At 37.9% G+C, this 17,434-nt stretch overlaps 1 protein-coding gene across 1 annotated transcript in view; it reads left to right on the top strand.

Annotated features, from left to right (window-relative positions):
• The first annotated feature begins 4,518 nt into the window (after positions 1-4,518).
• CUL3 (cullin 3) overlaps positions 4,519-17,434 on the top strand; it is a 37,284-nt gene continuing 24,368 nt past the window's right edge. Inside the window, exons 1-2 of the mRNA XM_008638188.2 lie at positions 4,519-4,737; positions 12,085-12,198. Of these exons, the coding sequence (XP_008636410.1) occupies positions 4,540-4,737; positions 12,085-12,198 (312 nt within the window). The 5' untranslated portion in view covers positions 4,519-4,539. The remainder of the gene's footprint in view (positions 4,738-12,084; positions 12,199-17,434) is intronic.

Here is a 17,434-nt window from a genome sequence, read left to right as displayed (position 1 = left end):
GAAGACTGGTACAGGCAGTTTGAAAAGATCACATTTACTCAGGAAGCTTGGTTTTCCGGCTTCCTCAGCCTACAGCTGTAATGTGTATCACCAGATCACCCAGTGGGTTGAGGTTGGAAGGCACTTCATGAGGTCATGGTGTCCTCCCCGCTGCTCAAGCAGGGTCACCTAGAACTGATTGCTCAGGACTGTATCCAGATGGCTTTGGAATATCTCCAAGAATGGAGACTCTGCAGCCTCCCTGGGCAACCTGTGCCAGTACCTGGTCACCCACTCAACAAAAAAGTTTCCATGATGTTCATGAGGAATCTCCTGTGTTTGTGCCCGTTGTATCTGGTCCTGTCACTGGGCACCACTGCCCAGGCTTGCTCCCTTTCCAGTACACCCTTCCTTTGGATTTTACATACACTGGTTTGATCCCTGCAGGGTTGCTCTAGAGGCTGACTCTAGAGGGTCGTTTGTGGCCCTTCACTGGACTGTCTCCAGTATGTTCACATCTCTCTTATACTGGGGAACCCAGAACTGGGCACAGTGCTCTACATGTGTCTTTTCAGTGCTGAGTAGAGCACAGTGCTGAGCAGTGCCCCCTCTTGGCCTGCTGGCAACTCTTCCAAATGCAGCCTAGGATACCATTAATCTTCCTTGCCTCGAGGGCCCATTGGTTTGTCATTAACTTGATGTCCACCAAGAGCCTCAGGTTCTTTTCTGCCAAATCTGCTCTCCAGCCATTTGGCCCCAGCAGGCATTATTAATGCATGGGGTTGTTCCTTCCCCCTAGGAATGGGATGTTGCACTTCCGGTTGAACTACATGACTAGAAGGGGGTGGATAACATTTTGTATAAAGTTACATGTTAATCAGAAAACAATCAGAATTGCTGTTTGCTTGTTCCGATTGAATGCTGGCAGGTTACTCAGAAGAGGTGGTGCCTGTGAGCTTCTAGGAGGGAGAGGCTGAGAAGTCTCTTCAGGACTGTTACCAGCTTTACCTGCTTTACAGGTGATAATGGCAATAGATTGCTGACAGTGTTTATTTGACTTGATTTTAATGTGGTAGACAAACATTGTTAAAGGAAGGGGCTTGAGTGTCTCTGATCCTGCACTGTGGAATAAAGGACCTTTTGAGTCCTTTGCAGTCTCTTTTTTGTGAAATGATTGCACTTTCATGTACACTGACATTTTAGTCTAATTTCCTCAAGATGTACTTGTGCTACACTCTGAGTTCAGATGTTTGTGCTCGAGTTGCATCTTTGAATCATTAGCATTTGGGCAGCAGTGTGTGGAAGTTTTCCAACCAGTGGCTTCTTATAAACAGCTCTCTCTCCTGCCAATAACAGACTTGGTTGCTTTCCCATTCCCCAAGAAAGGTAATGTTCAGATAAGCGCGAGTACATTAACACATTTCCTCTGCTTGGATACTGGCTTCTTAACTATCTTGGTGAATCTGGGTGTAGACACTACTGAAATTACTGGGATTTTCCTTCTGAAGGCCTTTCCAAACATGTGTGGTTTTTTCAAAGACCAGCAGAAGCAGCAGTCTGGGTTCTGCTTAAATCTGCAAGAATACAGGACGCAAGCAAGGCAACTGTGTTCTAGCTGTGGATTTCCCTTCTAAAATATAACTATTAGAAGAAATCTGGGAATTAACACAGGAAAACATTGGGGCTCTGATCTTGTATTTGTGGAAGTGGATCACTTACAGACTTTGTTGCTGGGGATCTAGAGAGTTGCATAAATCTTCATTGTTGGGTCAGACTGGGGGATTAGGATCGCAGTTCTGTTTTCAGAGATGCTTTTGTAGAGAATTCTGAAAAATGCCAGTGTTCCAGCAGCATCAAAAACTTACTGGTTATTTGTTTGGATTTTAAATCTGCCTACAAGCCTGATTTAAGGAATGAGAATGAAAAGAGATAAACCTAAGAGTTAAATAATCCAAGAATAGATTTAGTCATTGCAATTCTTGCATACCCTTGAGAATACAGGAAGACCTCTTCTGCTGAAATGCTAAACAACTTTTCAGCATCAAAGAGGAAATAATACATTTTTTCTCAAACTTTACTGCAGTGACTTTCTGCCAAGTAGAATGGAATTATTTAAAGTATTAGGAGTCTTTGCTTTGTTAGAAAACACTGCTACAAACAAGTTAGTTATGCTAGATCTTTTTGGAAGGCAGTGCTCTTCTAACTTGATACCCTAGAACCTGAGCAAACCTGTTCCCATACAACCTCACAGATGTTAATCTGAGTCAGAAGCAGAATAGGAAGCTGCATTGAAAAGCAGAGTTTTTAATGCTTAATCCTAAAAGGTAATAAGATAATTTTATAATACTTTTTCATATATTTCTGCATATTTATCCTATGGAGATGTGTACTCCTTAAAATTACCTTCTGTGGATCTTTCTTGTGCTTTCAGAGTAGTTCGTGGTGTGTCAATTTTTAAGTGGCAAAGAGCTCTGTTTTCTTGTTTGTATTCAGGGACTTGTGAGGAAATAATGTTGCAATCATTCCTTCATCTTTTTAATAGCATTTGGATTAAGAGTACAAGAATTAAACAGTTTACTTTTAGCTTTTTGCTGAATGGATCTGAATTATCAGATGTGCTGCTTTATCTCTCTATGTAGCATACAGAGATGTTCACTGTGACCAACCCAGGAACAGGACCACTGTAAAACCTCTGCAAACTGGTGCACAGTGATTTGCCTGGTTTATACAGATCATACCTTTTCTTAGAATACAGTGTGCAATTAAGTTGCAGTTGAGATAAAAAGGTTGTGTTGACTGAGAGTTTTTTGATTAGCAAGGGGAGTCTCTGCTTTGTTTGAAAACAAAACCTTGGTTTTTTGAAAGGAAAGCTGAAAAGCTTTTACTTGGATTGCTGTCTGCAACTCTAAACGGTTGCCTTCATTATCAGTACATGTAAAATTGCTGGTTCAGGAAGGCTGTAGAAAATAACTTCCCTGAAGAAGCACCAATGTAGCAAATGCAAATTAAAACCAAAATTACTGACGTTTTAATGCTGTGCATAGCAGAATGAGGAAGAACTGTGGAGGGACCTGTGACATTCCATCCACCATTCCTCTGTTACTTTGAGGCTTGGCTTTTAGGAGATAGGGAGCTAAAATTTTTTCAACGTGTTTGTGATTTTATTTTGGTTTTGCTTTTTGATATATAATGACACTTCTTAAGTTTGGGGTGCATAGAGTTTAGTAGTCAAGTGGATCTGGTATCAGAGGAGTGGAAAAAGTAGCCATAGGATTATTTTTATAATAAAAAGCCTTGTTTTTAACCAAAACTCCAAAAGATGAGCAGGATAGAAGATGGTGTGTCTTGTTTTGATTTTATTCAGAAGCCCATTCCCTTCCAAGGAAGTGAATGGCTTATCTTTATTGTGAGCTGTATTGTTATTTATCATGCCTAGAAAACTTGATATGATATTTTGAAAACAGATGTTAAAATATACTTGGAATGAAAAAAATTCTGCTAAATAATTGTGTTTGATTACAAATGCAGTCAATCTAGTCTTCGTATCTTTCCCCTGTTCACTTAGTGTGTTTTGGTGGAAGGAGGAGAGGTAGATTAGAGCTGGTCATGATTTTCCTCTATAATGTCATACTATTATTCTTTATTCTTTTAATACTTTCAGTTCCTATTTTCAAGGCTACTTTGACAGTATTGATAGACTCCGGGATATTTTCACTTCCCATAGTAATTCTGGCAACAGCAGCTTTTTCCCCTTCTCTCTTCAGCCGTTTTCTTTAGCTATAAAATGGTAAATCAGTTCCTGGTTCTGTATAAACTAAACCAAACTTAGCTTTAAACATTGCTTTTTAAAGTGCTTCAGTTTAAAAGTGTTTGGGTTTTTTTTTTCATTTGGGCGATGAAACTTGGCTGAATCACAGACTTAAGCAATACTGACGTCTGATTTTTTTTTTTTTTGCTACACTTACTTGCAATCCCAGATACTGCTTTATCTATAAAACATCATATACTGAAGCACCTTTGCATTGGTAAAGCAGTGCTGTGAAATGATTCTCACTAAGTACTAGATAGAAGTTTGCTGTTGTATTGAGACTATTTCTTGTAAGAGTTTCTCTCCTCTGAATCGTTCTTTTTTCTTTCTTTTCATGTATTTACTGAAGTTTACAGCATTTGAATAACAGATTAAGCAGTACAGATTATGAGGTGCCAAATACTGTATTAATATGGAATGAGAGTTAAATATCTATCAGTGTTAACACTGTGGAAGAAGAGTAGGGAAGAGACTCATGTCCACGATTACCTGCCTTTCCACCTGCAAAGGCTCTGGAGTTGGATTCTGGGGATTTCCAGCTCTGATATGAAAAACCATTAAACGTTTACAAATTACAATTTTTATAAATATTCCTTGAAATCTGTACTAGTTTCATAAATACTGTTTTTCTTTTAATAAAGTTTGGGACATCTTGTGATAATGGAATCAACAAGATGGGGCAGAGCAATTACCTCATTATCTATATTCTTTTTTCTTGTTCTAAACAGTAATGTAATGTTTTGTTTTTACAGATGACTATGGATGAGAAATATGTGAACAGCATTTGGGATCTTCTGAAAAATGCAATCCAAGAGATTCAGCGTAAGAACAATAGTGGTCTCAGTTTTGAAGAGCTGTATAGAAATGCTTATACGATGGTGTTGCATAAACATGGTGAGAAACTCTACACTGGACTAAGAGAAGTGGTCACTGAGCATCTAATAAACAAGGTTTGTCCATTTATGAATTAAAATAGAAGTGTTTTATATGGAAGAATTCTGAACAGTTACTTAAATGACAGAAAATCTAACTTTACTATGTTACCTTGTGTTGCAGTTGTGTAGCTTCTGTCAAAAATGGTAGCATGGAGCTAATATCAAGCTCAAATGATTTCATGTTCCAGGTACTGTTTGTTATAAGTTACTGATGGAAGGCAGACCATAGGAAGCGCTTGAAAATGTGTAACAGGAAACAACTTTTTTTGAAGAAAAACTGTTAAGACCTGATAATTTTTTTTTTTTTAAGATTTGTGGCATTTTTGGTGGCATTTTGTGACTTTCTTAGGCCAAATTTTGTGTTGTTTGCCAGTCAGTTTTTTCATCTGTGGAACAAAATAAATACTAATGTAACAGCTTGTTTGTTATGGGCTAATGAACTAATTCACAAGTTAATGAGACAGTTGTGCTGGGATTATGCTGTTTGAAGAGGTGGTAGGCACTGTTCAAAACCAGCAGCTCAGCAATAGCAAAAGTCCTGAGTGCCATGGCAGCCTTTGCAAAACCATGTAAGTCAGTCAAAATGACATGCAGAAACTTTCTGTTTCTGAAGATGTATCATCTGAGAAAAGGAATCTTCAGGTCTTGTGTTAAACCATGGAATCAACCTCTTTAGTCTTTGAGAGAAGTTTAGAATTGATTAATAAATATGTAAGTGGAAAAAGTTAACACTCGCTTTTTAGGACTCCAGATAATATTTAGTGGCAGTAGGATTCTAAGCCTATCGGAGATGCCTGCCTTACTCCTCATGGAAACATCCATAGCAGGGAGATACGTGTCCACTTTGATCCCATATACTGGCTGTGGGTTCAGATGGAGTATCTGAGTTTTTGTCCTGTTTTTACAAGATCTGAGAAGGAAAGTCAGAGACCATCATGTGTCTTGGATGATTACTTCTGGCTGAATTACAGAGAATGGATGGGAGATTTACGGCTAAATAATGCAGGGTGCTTGGGGACTTTTTTGTGCATTCCAACCGGAGTTACTGCTGTGGCAGAGAAATGTGTTATTTCTTTTCTACAATCTTAGTTTTCAAAGGTGTGGTCCAGACAAATACAGTCTGAAACTGCTTTGAATGTGGGGCTTTTTTACTGTTTGTGCCAGAGGAGACATCCTCTATGAAGTATGAAGTGGCTAAATAATTTGCAGTTCTTTTCTATAATTGTAGCACATCTGTGACTCTCAAACACTTCTGGTTTCATTATCTGTGCATTCATAATCTGTACTATTCATATAAAATGTGGCAAATGGCTGAGGCTTTTTGTGCGTTGTTCTTGTATGTGCCTATGCACTTAATAATCATGACACTAAACTTTTATTATTCCTAGGCTTTAGTTTATCCTGGTTTAATTTGAGGGGGGTTTTTTATCTTTGTTCCTATGTATTCTGCAACTTATCTTATTTCCTAGCTATTTTGTATATTTTAAATTACGCATTTGCAGAATTAATTATTCTGAAGTGCTGATTGTGGCAGGCTGACAAAAGAGCAGAAGATTCTGAGTTTGTACTTTCAGTGCAGAGGCTGAGGGGACTTGCACAGATAGCAGTGTAGAGAAGTGACTTTCTGATACTTAATATTCCTGTATCTGATGCTTTAAAAAAAATCTTCTCTATCTGATGATCTAGTATTCTGATCTTTAATGTGATTAATCAAATTATATTCATATGTGTGGGTAACATAAAAATAGATGACCAAAGCTTTTTGAAAGGCTAACTGAGTTTTAGTAGTTAATTGCTGTAGAGTTAAAGAGGCTGAATTATTCTGATGATGCCAGCCTATAAATTAAATAATCCAAGGAAAAGACTGAAAAAAATGTGACTTATGCCAAAAATTTCTGAACAATAACAAAAACTTATATAGAATCAAAGCTACTGTTTGTCCCTTTTGAATGTTTGCTTAGACACGTTATTTTGAGGCACTTACAGATGGAAGTATGGGGAAAAAAAGTGCATTGTTTATCAAGAATAGGATCAGTTCTATAATGACATCTTATGTTTGTGCCATTAGTACTTGTTGTAAGATAGATAAAAGTTTTGTTTAACCTCACATTTTTTTCATAGAAATTTTAGCAAAATCTTTTATGTTCGCTGTCTCTTTCCAAGAGCAATTCTCTGGTAAATTTTAAGTAGCTAATGAACAATAAATGCTCTCATCACAAGTCTTCATAAGACTTCTATTCAGAGAATCAGTGATGGATGCTGGAATTTAGAAGAGGGGAATTTTGCCAACTGAAATATTGTTCATTAAATTTCGTAATTTTTATAAAAATGGAAGTGTTCTCAGATGAATAGATTTTACTGAAGAACTATACTCAGTTCAGGGAGCACTGCTGAGGAGCCAACCCCAAATTTGAAATTGCATTAATCATTGAGTCACAGTTGTCATTTGCTGCCCACATCTCCGTGTTATCTTTTTAGAAAAAAATCTGTGTTCCTGTGGTATTCCAGTCATGCTGGTTAATTTACAATAGATGAAGAGACTAGGTAGAGGCAGTGTGTATGTTCAGTTGTTTTTACAAGTAGTTTTAAAGCTTGGAAAGCACAAGCCTTCATTTTTGGCTAGGCACGGTTAAGAATTGTATTTGTGCTTTATGCTTATTTAATTGCCAGGTGAAAGTTGTGCTTATTCAGCGTTTTAATTAATAACCAAACGCTAATGAGAAGTATTTAACTTCTCAACAAGAAAACATTATACAGTGCACTGTCTTTACAGCTTGTTTAATTGTAAATAAAATAATAGGTGCAAATATGATCAAGACAAGATGATGCAAGTGAGGTACTATCAAGTATGCTTGGTTTTAGACTTGCAGACCCCAATGGTTTGTAGTTCCAAATCACCAGGTTCTGGCTGTGTGATGACGGCACTAGTGAGCCAGGTATTCTGCATCACTGAGAGAAGTCAGCTGTCTTGAACTATCCTGTTTTTACTGTGGGGTAAGAACATGCTAAAACTTGTCCTTACCTGTGTACTGACATCATTATTTTTAAGTATAGTACATGTAGAGCTATTTAAAAATACTGTTGAATTTTGAAAGTATTGAAACTTTTCATCTTAATTCAAGTATTTAATTCCTGTGCATTTGGTACTTCACAGATTTCTCCCTTTCTTGCCCATTGACAATCTTGTAGTTTGATGTGGATGGTCTTCCTTCACACTTCTCAAGCCTAGTCTTATTACTTCACACAAATGTTGTTAAGTGTTTTTAAAACACACAGAGCTTAGTTTACTCCTCTCTAAACCATTGGATGATAAGCAACATCATTTGTGTTACAGTAAAAAAAGAAGCTGAAGTTAAAAAGTTTACAGGATAATATTTTTAATGTTCCTTTTATGCGTAAATCAGTGGGGTCAAATGAGGTGCAGCCCAGAGTCCTGAGGGGAATTGGCTGATGTAGCTGACAAGCCACTCCATGATATTTGAGAAGTCATGGCAGTCAGGTGAAGCTCCAGGTGACTGGAAAAGGGGAAACATTGTACCCGTCTTTCAAAACTGTAGAGAGGAGGAACCTGGGAGCTACAGCCTGTCAGCCTCACCTTTGTGTCTGGGAGGATCATGGAACAGATCCTAGGAGCTATGCTAAGGTACATGGATGACAGGGAGGTGATTTGGGCAAGTCTTTCACTAAGGGCAAGTCTTGCCTGGCCAGCACAGTGGCCTTCTATGAAGAGTGACCACATAAGTGAATTACAGATGTAATTTCTCTAGATGTCCATAAAGCTTTTGACATGGCCCCCCAAAACCTTCTTTTGTCTAAATTGGAAAGAGAGAGATTCAATGAGTGGAGTTAAATGGATAAGAAATTGGTTGGGTGGTTGCACCCGTTGGCTGTGGTCAATGGCTCAGAGTCCCGATGGCCATCAGTCCCTCAGGGGTCTGTCCAGTACCTGCTATTTCAGAATAACAGTACAGGCAGGCATGTGAGAACACATTTGGTCAGGAGGGCACAGAGCTGGTCATGGTGGCAGTGTTCAGTGCAGAAGGAATGCTGTGGAGTGCTTGTGCAGGTATAGGCTGAAAGAAGTGTGTCTACTCTGGGACTTAAAAAGTTATGTCTGGGATTCTTTGCAAGCTTTAAAATTTGCTCTTACTGTTGCAGAGAAAAGGAAGAGATGAGAGTCATCTCCATCAGGGAGTTTGAAATATTTCCATAACATCAATGAAATAGGGAGGAATGACATGAGAAGTTGTGTAGGAGGCAAATTATCTACTGAGCATTAGAGTGTACTGTGAGCCTGACTGACAATGTATGAAGTGTTATCTGCCTTTATATTCTCTTAATGATGTTTTCAGATGATCTTGAGCAAGTCTGCTATTATATGGAGGGCAAAAGGATGCGAGGGAATTGCTCAAAAGTACGTTACAGTGCAGAATCCTCAGTATTCTTCAGTATTTGTTTTTTCCTTTCAGCAGTAGGATAGCAGCAGCAGGGATGAAGAGACATTTCTGGTAGTCAATCCATTAACCTACTTGGGACTCCTAAGGTTTTAGAATATTATCTTTTAGACAACTTGGATTTTTCTAAAAGAAATGATGGTAAAAGTTCTGAGAGCTTGAGGCCTTAGTTCAGAAAGTGCTGTTCTGTACTGCTGCTCCCCTCAGGAGGTTCTAGCTGTCTTTACAGTAGTAGAAATTACATAACTGAACTATTTGTGCTGCTGCATCAGGCCAGGCACTGTAAGAAAGAAATAGTAGACCATAAGTCTTCTTTATGTACACTTAATAAAGAGTTATTTAAAGGTATTGAAAGCTTATGCCAACAAGCTACTCTTATTTGGGGGGAGGGTTCTGTATTTCCTGAAGAGCTGTATCCAGTATAAAATACAGTTGAGCCTGAAGTTATATGCAAGATTTCATCCTTGCTCCAACTGTAAGAAGATCTTACATATATTATGAAGCTGCTAATTTATTTTCAAGTGAATCTGTGAATGGACAGTCCTATTTAAGCTGGCTTTCCCTTCAATTTACTTTGTAACTGCAATTATTGTCACAGAAATCATTACCAGCTCTGCTCATTGAAAGTAATATTCTGTTGATAAAAATCTTTGAGACTGAAATTTTCTAAGGCTTTGGCAGTGTAGCAGCTGTGTCTCTTCTCTTGTTCAAAGAGTGTGGGCATACACATTTTTTTACTTCAGATCATTTATTCTACCAAGGTGGTGTGACTCTGCACCTTTGCACGGCTAAGATGTTTTGTGCATTATAGCAGTTTCCCTGTAGTATTGCTGAATTAATGGCCCATACAAGGAGTGTGTTGAACACTTGTTAACTAGAAAGTTTTTGTAAGCAATAATTTGCTTGGCAATAGTTTGGTTGCCTTTTGTAGCAGCTGAAGGAATGGCTTTCCAAACCTCTCTGCAGTTTAAAATAAACCTAGAAGAATGTCATTGAGAAGCTTCACAGGGAAACTCTGACGGTAGTTCTGTTGTACAGCACCCATTCCTGAATTTCAAGCCCATTTCCAGAAATCCACGTGGCATACCATATGGAGCAGAAGTGCCACTATTGCAGAGCATGCTGGTGTCTGCTTGGAAGCAGGTTGTCACTGCTACCTCGTGGCAAGTATCCACTCCTTTTGTTACCAGTTGGCCTGTGATTTGGCACTGGCTAGCCCAGCAGGATTAGTGTGATGGATGTGGGATGTGTGCAATTATAAAGCACACTGCCTCTGCATTGTTAAAATAAAGGGTATCATAAAATTGATCAATAACTACCCTTGGTTATTTGTGCTTATGATCTAATCATGCTTTGGTAAATTTTATCAGTGTGGATGAGCTACCAAATCATGTTTCCAATGTTTTTCCAAACTGACCAAAGAAGTGAAAGCAACCATGTCATGTTTGTTTCTCTTGTTCTGGGAGATTCTGCATATTCTTCACAAGTATGTCTGCTGAAGTTTTTAATGCATATTTGTTTTGGCTAAAAACTATGGAGATTGGGTGACAACAGAGCACACATTTGGGAGACAAGAGGGTAAATGATGATCGTGATCAGAAAGAATGAGGCAGCTAAGCAGTGCTTATGACTGCATATTTTGTTTTCCAAAAGCAAGGAAGAGGGCCTTGCTCAGGTCTGCAGAGTAGGTGTTTGAAGATGTAAGAAAGCTTTGAACAACCTAGGCATACTTTTGTTGCCTGGATGCAGTAACAAGGTGAATATTACTGGGATTAGTTTCCAGAGCTTCTTGAGACCATTGTGTTGGATGATGTGCCATGCTCTGTCTCTAGTTTGCTCATCTGAGTTTGTGAGTGTATCTAGTAGTGTAGCAGACAGAATTGTTACCCTGGTTTGGCCTAATAACTTCATAAAACTGAAATGACAGAATGAGGCCTGTGGTTGAAGAGGTGGTTGCATGAGATGTTGGTGCAGCTTGTGGCTGCTTGGCATGTGTGTTTTGTTTCCTTGTATGATCCTCTGTACTGAAATTTACACTATCAGCCAAGTATCCGTGCAAATCTATAAATGTGAATATTCTGTTTGGTTACAACAGCGGGCAGAATATATTTTGCATGTTATGTCTAAAGTCAATTCCCACATTTTGTTAACTCTGATACAATTTTTTTACATTCTTTGACATTAGTTTCAAGTTTGAGCACTGCAGTGTATGCCTACTGTGTAAAATCAAAATATGAAACTGGATGGGTTTTTTTATTAGTAGGGAGAGTAGTGGCAGAGAGGCATGAAGTCTGAAGTTGAGGAGACAGATCAACTTGCAAATTGAAAATAGATTCATAAAAAACAAAGATGACTTTCTTTTTTCTATGAATTCTTGTTGGTGGTATTAATGTAAGAGTCTGGTCTTCACAAAGCAATTGGTTCCTTTCAGAATTGTTGTTTCTATATCTTTATGCTATCTCAGCTTGTCTCTCTAAATGTCATTATGGCCCATTTTCCACCTGTACTTGTTCCTGTTTGTAGCATTTACTGCTGCTACCCAATGTTCTGAAATTACTTGTGATAGTAAAATTACCAGCAATTGAAACACTACAACACAGGAAATAAAAGCTTTGAGGAGTTGTCAAAGACTATTTTTAACATGTGAGATTTCAGGAATTCCTTTGAAATTTAAAACCCGTGTTTATTTTGTTTCTCTTGTTTTTAGCATAATTTTTCTTACTTATTTTTCCACAGAAGGGAAATAAGAGGTAGGGATAGTCAGCACCCAGGAAAAGCAAGAACTTTTTCGCACAATTCACATCCACAGAGGAGCAAGAATTTTTGTGCTGAAGCTAAGTTTAAGATTTAAATGCTGCAGGAGAAGCTGACTTGAGTTTATGTCAATGCATCTTTTTTTTTCCTTCAGGTGCGAGAAGATGTGTTAAACTCCTTGAATAACAACTTTCTACAAACACTAAACCAAGCGTGGAATGATCATCAAACAGCAATGGTGATGATTAGAGACATTCTGATGTATATGGTGGGTATTCTGCTATTTCACACATTTAACAGTGTAGTAAATTTACTCTTTGACAAATCCAAGCAAATAAACTAGAGGGGTGAAAACCAAGGCATGCTTACCAGTCTTTTTCCAAAGACTGCTCTCTGTCCCTTGTTTAGAATTTTTTGTGTGCATGCAAGACTGCTGCAGGCATTCGAAAAATTGTAATTGGATTCATCTTTTAGGTTATCTCATTATCACTTGAAAAATTGATCTAAAAAATAGTTGAACTTTGCAGTTCTTACAAAATAAGCTAGTCAGACCCATTCTGGCAGATTTTAGGTGTTTGTTCAGCTCGTGATGTTTTCTTGCTGTGGAAAGTAAAGCTTCCTGAAACTTCCAAGTGTAGTTGTTCTTTAAGCTTTAGGATGAAGAGGATAATTTGGGTACAGTGTGTGTCCTTGAATGTTGATTTCTGGTTGGATCCTTTGCTGTTCATGAAGAACTTGTGCAGAAGATTAAGCAGTGTACATAGAATGTGATCTTTGGCTGCATGCTCACAATTTCTTACCTGTAGCCAATGGAAAAGGCTTTTTTTTTTTTAAGAGAGAGGGCCTGACATTTTTGTGTCTGGATTGTTATGCTTTAGATAGTTTGTATGTATTAAAATTCCCATAATGCTGGGGGTGTTCTAGGATGCAGAAGAATATTTTTGCTTAGCTTCTAGACAAAGGTTTTGACTTCAATAGGAAGTGTTGAGATGCTGTGTTCTTTGTGTAAATTTTTTTCCCTCCAAAATATCATCCTGAATATAATAATTGATTCAGTACTTGACAGTGAAGGACAGACAATAATGGACTTTTTTGGTCCAAAAAGCAGATTGACTGGAATTGTACTCTATTTGCTGAACAACTGGAGTTAAGATCTTGCCTTACTGCTGTTAAAGATCTCATGCTGTGACATTGACCACGTTTGTATTCAGTGTGAAATCCTCTTTGGTCAATAAGCTAGTACAAGTTAAATAATTTGGAGTAATTACAGAATCACAAACATAATTTTTTTAATGGATTTACTGGCCTTCATGTTGGGGGAGTTGGTTTGTTTTATTTCAGTAGGTAAAAGACCACATATCAAAAAATAGAGTGCTGGATAAAATGCCTTCAGTGACACTGAATGATTTGTGTGTCTTATCATGCCAAAAGGCAGATGGACAGATTATTTTGAAGATGTACTGTCTTTGCTGTGAGAGATCCTGGACTCCTTGATCTGTTTGTGAAGGACAAATACAAATCAATTGCTGCTATGTGCATCTAGGCATATTCAAGAATAGGTAATGATTAGATTAATCTACCAAAGGTAGTGGTGAATTTTCAGGAAGGTTAGAAGATGGAATCCAGAGCTTTTAGGGGAGTGGCTGTTGTATTTTAGCCAAATATTATAGTTCAGCACAGGAGGTGCTGGATGGTCCAAAGTAATGGATAATGCAATGTTATCTGCTGCCCTTAAAATCAATACATTTCTGATCCTTCAAACAGTGGCAGAGAAAACTGGCTTATAAGCTTTCCTTGTTCTAGTGGGTTGACCAGTATATTAAAGGCCAAAATATTTTTTCTTTGAGGAAGGGTTGCCTGCTTCAGTTACCACTCCTGGAGGGACAGGAGAGCCATTTCGTAAGTATTTTTTGTGCACAGAAGAGCAATGCCTTGACTTTGTTTTGAAGCTTGCAAGTGCTGTTCGAACATCCAACAAGCCTTTTCTGTTTCACCAAAATTTCAGGAGATGGAAACCTGCAAAATTCCTACAAGTGTAAATTGAACTTCATTGGTTATCTTTTAGATTCAGAGCAGAATAATAAACAAGCTTGGGGATCTCAGGACTACATAGCCTTCTGTGTGCTGTTTGACAGTTCCTAATTATTTCAAGTGGGTGTTCAGCTGAGGCCTCTGCTTGACTAATTGTTTGCCTCCCACAGATTTTTTTTTCCTTGTACCAAAATAAGACCCACAGAAAAAAAAAAAAAACATCCACAATAAAATATATTTATAGTATAATAGTAAAAATAGAACAAAATTTTCTTTCAAAATGCTTACTTAAACTTAGGGGCACTGATGTTTGTTTGTTAAACTTCTGTAATGGAATATGGGGTTTATAGTTACAATTTTAATCTTTATTAGGTAGAACTATCTAGTGTGAAGACCTAATACAAATGGGCAGACTCCCTCCTTTTCTTTGACTTGAAAGTACTTAAGACAAATTGTCAATAATACATGCTTTGATTGCAAATTCAAGTATAAGCAGTGGTTTAAAAGAGGACTATTTTCAGAGATTTGCAGTTCCACCTTTGTCACTAGGATGTTCTCTTGAGTTAAACATAATTCTCTTCATTCAAAAGAGACTAAGAATAAGAAACTTCAGTCTTGAATATGTGTTCATTCAAAAGGTTTGGAAAAGCTGCCAGTATCACAAAATTATAAAGCACCTGTGAAAGGTCAGACCTGGCTGCTTTTCAAAGAAACAATTTTCAAGAACTTTATAAAATAAGGAATGATTTGTTCTTATTTTCTGATGTTGAGTCTGAATGACCTATACGTTTATAATGATATGCTTATATCAGAAGTAATTTATACATTTTTATTCAAGCAAATCTAATATAACTGACATTAAAAATATTTTACCTAAAAAAAGCACCAAACACTGTATAACCTCGGTCACCAGGCATTGTAAATTGATATGCTTGTGTTCTACCAGGAGAAGTATATGCAATTATCATTTGTTTGTAAGTAAAGCATGACCCAATCCTTCTCTTATTTTGTAGGCCATCTCAATTACCCACCAGTTTCAGGAAATGCACCTATTGCCCAACAGGCCACACTGTGACATCAGTGAAAGTAAAACATTTAACATCCTCTTGAATTCTGGTCTTACTCTGTTGAATTCCTGCTTCAGCCTAGTGATTTTACATCTTAAACTAAACCGTATCTGTTTTACTACCACGCTTGTTTTCCAGCTTTGTTTCACCCATTGGCTCCTGTATGATTTAAGTCAAAACAAACACCTTTCCAAACCACCTTTATTTCTTTCCTGTTTAATTTTGCCACTTTTAAAATAAAAATCAATTCAAATGCATCTTTTTTAGAAAGGCATTTGTTTTGTACAGTGGGGTTTGTGCATTATGATGCTTAATGACTAGAATACTTGCTGTTTGAGGTTATGGCAGGATTTTATGGTTCATGCAGAACCTCTTCCACAAGACACTCTCAAGTTTGCCATATGTTTTTAAAATTGTGTATTGCCTTGTCTCTTGTGATTACTCTCTGGTAAAAGTCTGTTGGTTTCAGTTCTGTTGCAGGTGCAGTGTGAGGTTTTACAACCTTTTGCACAATAAAGATTCGTCTTGATTATTTTGAGACATTCCAGTTTCCCTGACTGAATTTCAAGTTTACATAGTTCCACTGGATTTTGTAGGATATAGCATGAGCTATCGTCCTTTTCACATGTTCAGGCTGCAGTAATTGGTGCCAAAGTAGATGTAATACACTCTGTAAATTCTGGCACTGTCTGCAACAAGCAGTGAGGCACCGAAGCAGTAAAGTCATGTGCTAAGTAGCGTCTTTCCTAAGTCAAGTGAGGTACTAAGATGTGTTGAAGTAGTGAAGTACATTTGGACATATCTGCAATTCAGCCTCACAGCAGTAGTGTAGGTAAATATACCTATAATAGGGTTTGTTCAGCTGCTCTGTGGAATGGGAGCAATGGAGGTGGAGTTGTTTGGGCTTTTCTTCAAGCAGTGTGAGTGTGTGTATTCTTAGAATATCTAATGGAAACTGGGTTAAACTGGATTTGTGGTGTCTCTTCTTTACTACTTATGCTTGTTAAATTTAAAGCAATTTCAGCTATGCGAGCTCAGCAGTCACACCCCTGGCTGCATTACAGGCGTATGAGTAGTGCCAGTTACACACTGTCAGAAGTGAACAATTGCTCCTGCAAATACAGCTGTGGATTTTTCAGAGGGCAGAGCATTCCCTTCTCATCTCTGCTGTGCGCAAAGCTGGTGTCTTTTTTTTTAGGCCAGCACTGACAGGTTGGATATGTGAGTTTTAATGAGATGACTCTCATTGTCCATGGCTTACACACAAGGTAATAGGGAGACGTATTATTTTTATTTCCAGAAGTAGGATCAAAGACACTTACTATATACTCAAGGGTATACTGAAGGCTGCTGCATCTTCCAGGCAGTGCATCCATGCAGAGATGGGTAAAATGTGGCTATTGGTACCTTACAGTAAGTGACTTCAGATCAGAATTATTTTGCAGTGTAAGCAGGCTTGTAATTTATGATAATTGCTGTCTGAAGCTCCATCCTTGTCTCCTGAAAGTTACTCTTACCTTTACGCACCCACTGCTTCTCTCCGTGGGAAGTGATTTCTGTTCAGTAGTGTGTAGCCTTGTCAGTCAAACCTGTTCCCAAATGGGGCTTTCTGTGATTCTTTTTTTAGATTGGGAGAGCTTCCCGCAAATGTGATCTGTTACCAAGGATGAGCAAATCAGCAGGATTAGAAGTGTTAATGTTGCTGCTCTGGTTTGGGTATTGTAGAGAGGTCTGGCTTACTACAGAGGCTGCTGATAAACTGAGAGGAGTTACTATTTCACAATGGCACTGTTTAGCACTGCCACAACAGAAGCTATGTAGATGAGTCATGGCTGTGGCTTTAATCCTTTTAGATACCCTGCTGCCTGTGCTTCAGAGGGCTGAATATTTTTTTGAAATAATAATTTTATTCTTTTTTCTTCAAGTTATATAGTATTAGACGCTACTTTTTAATTTGCTTTTTCATTTCTTTGAAAATGTATTTTAAGTTTGTCTTACTTGAGAATCACATTTACATCTGTTCTTGATGCAAGTGTGTAAATAAGGAAGTAAAATAAACAACCCTGTTTTTAAATAACAGAAAACCAAAAGTAACCTATTCCAAAGACCTAGCCCACCACAAGTCACTGAACTGACTTCATGAGACCAATTAGTAAATGTTCTGCTCTGAGACACAGCTGAGCGTGCTTCAGAAACCACAGAATAGGCATATCTGACCTGTTCCCGTCTTGTTTTTTCATTTAAATTAAGTGCTGCCTGTCTGAAGGCAGAGAGTGGGAAATCACTCATTAATTGCAGAACCCAGTGTTTTGCTTTCCTCTGGTCACCAAGTGGGAATCTGGCATATAGTTAGTATGTGAAGAATTTTGCCATGTGAATTCAGCTGCTAAATTGTGTGCTGTCTGT

This window comes from Corvus brachyrhynchos, unplaced genomic scaffold (genome assembly GCF_000691975.1).
Source record: "Corvus brachyrhynchos isolate BGI_N302 unplaced genomic scaffold, ASM69197v1 scaffold1337, whole genome shotgun sequence".
Classification (NCBI taxonomy): domain Eukaryota; kingdom Metazoa; phylum Chordata; class Aves; order Passeriformes; family Corvidae; genus Corvus; species Corvus brachyrhynchos.
Note: the sequence above shows the minus strand (reverse complement) of the source record. Positions and strands in the feature narration are given on the sequence as shown.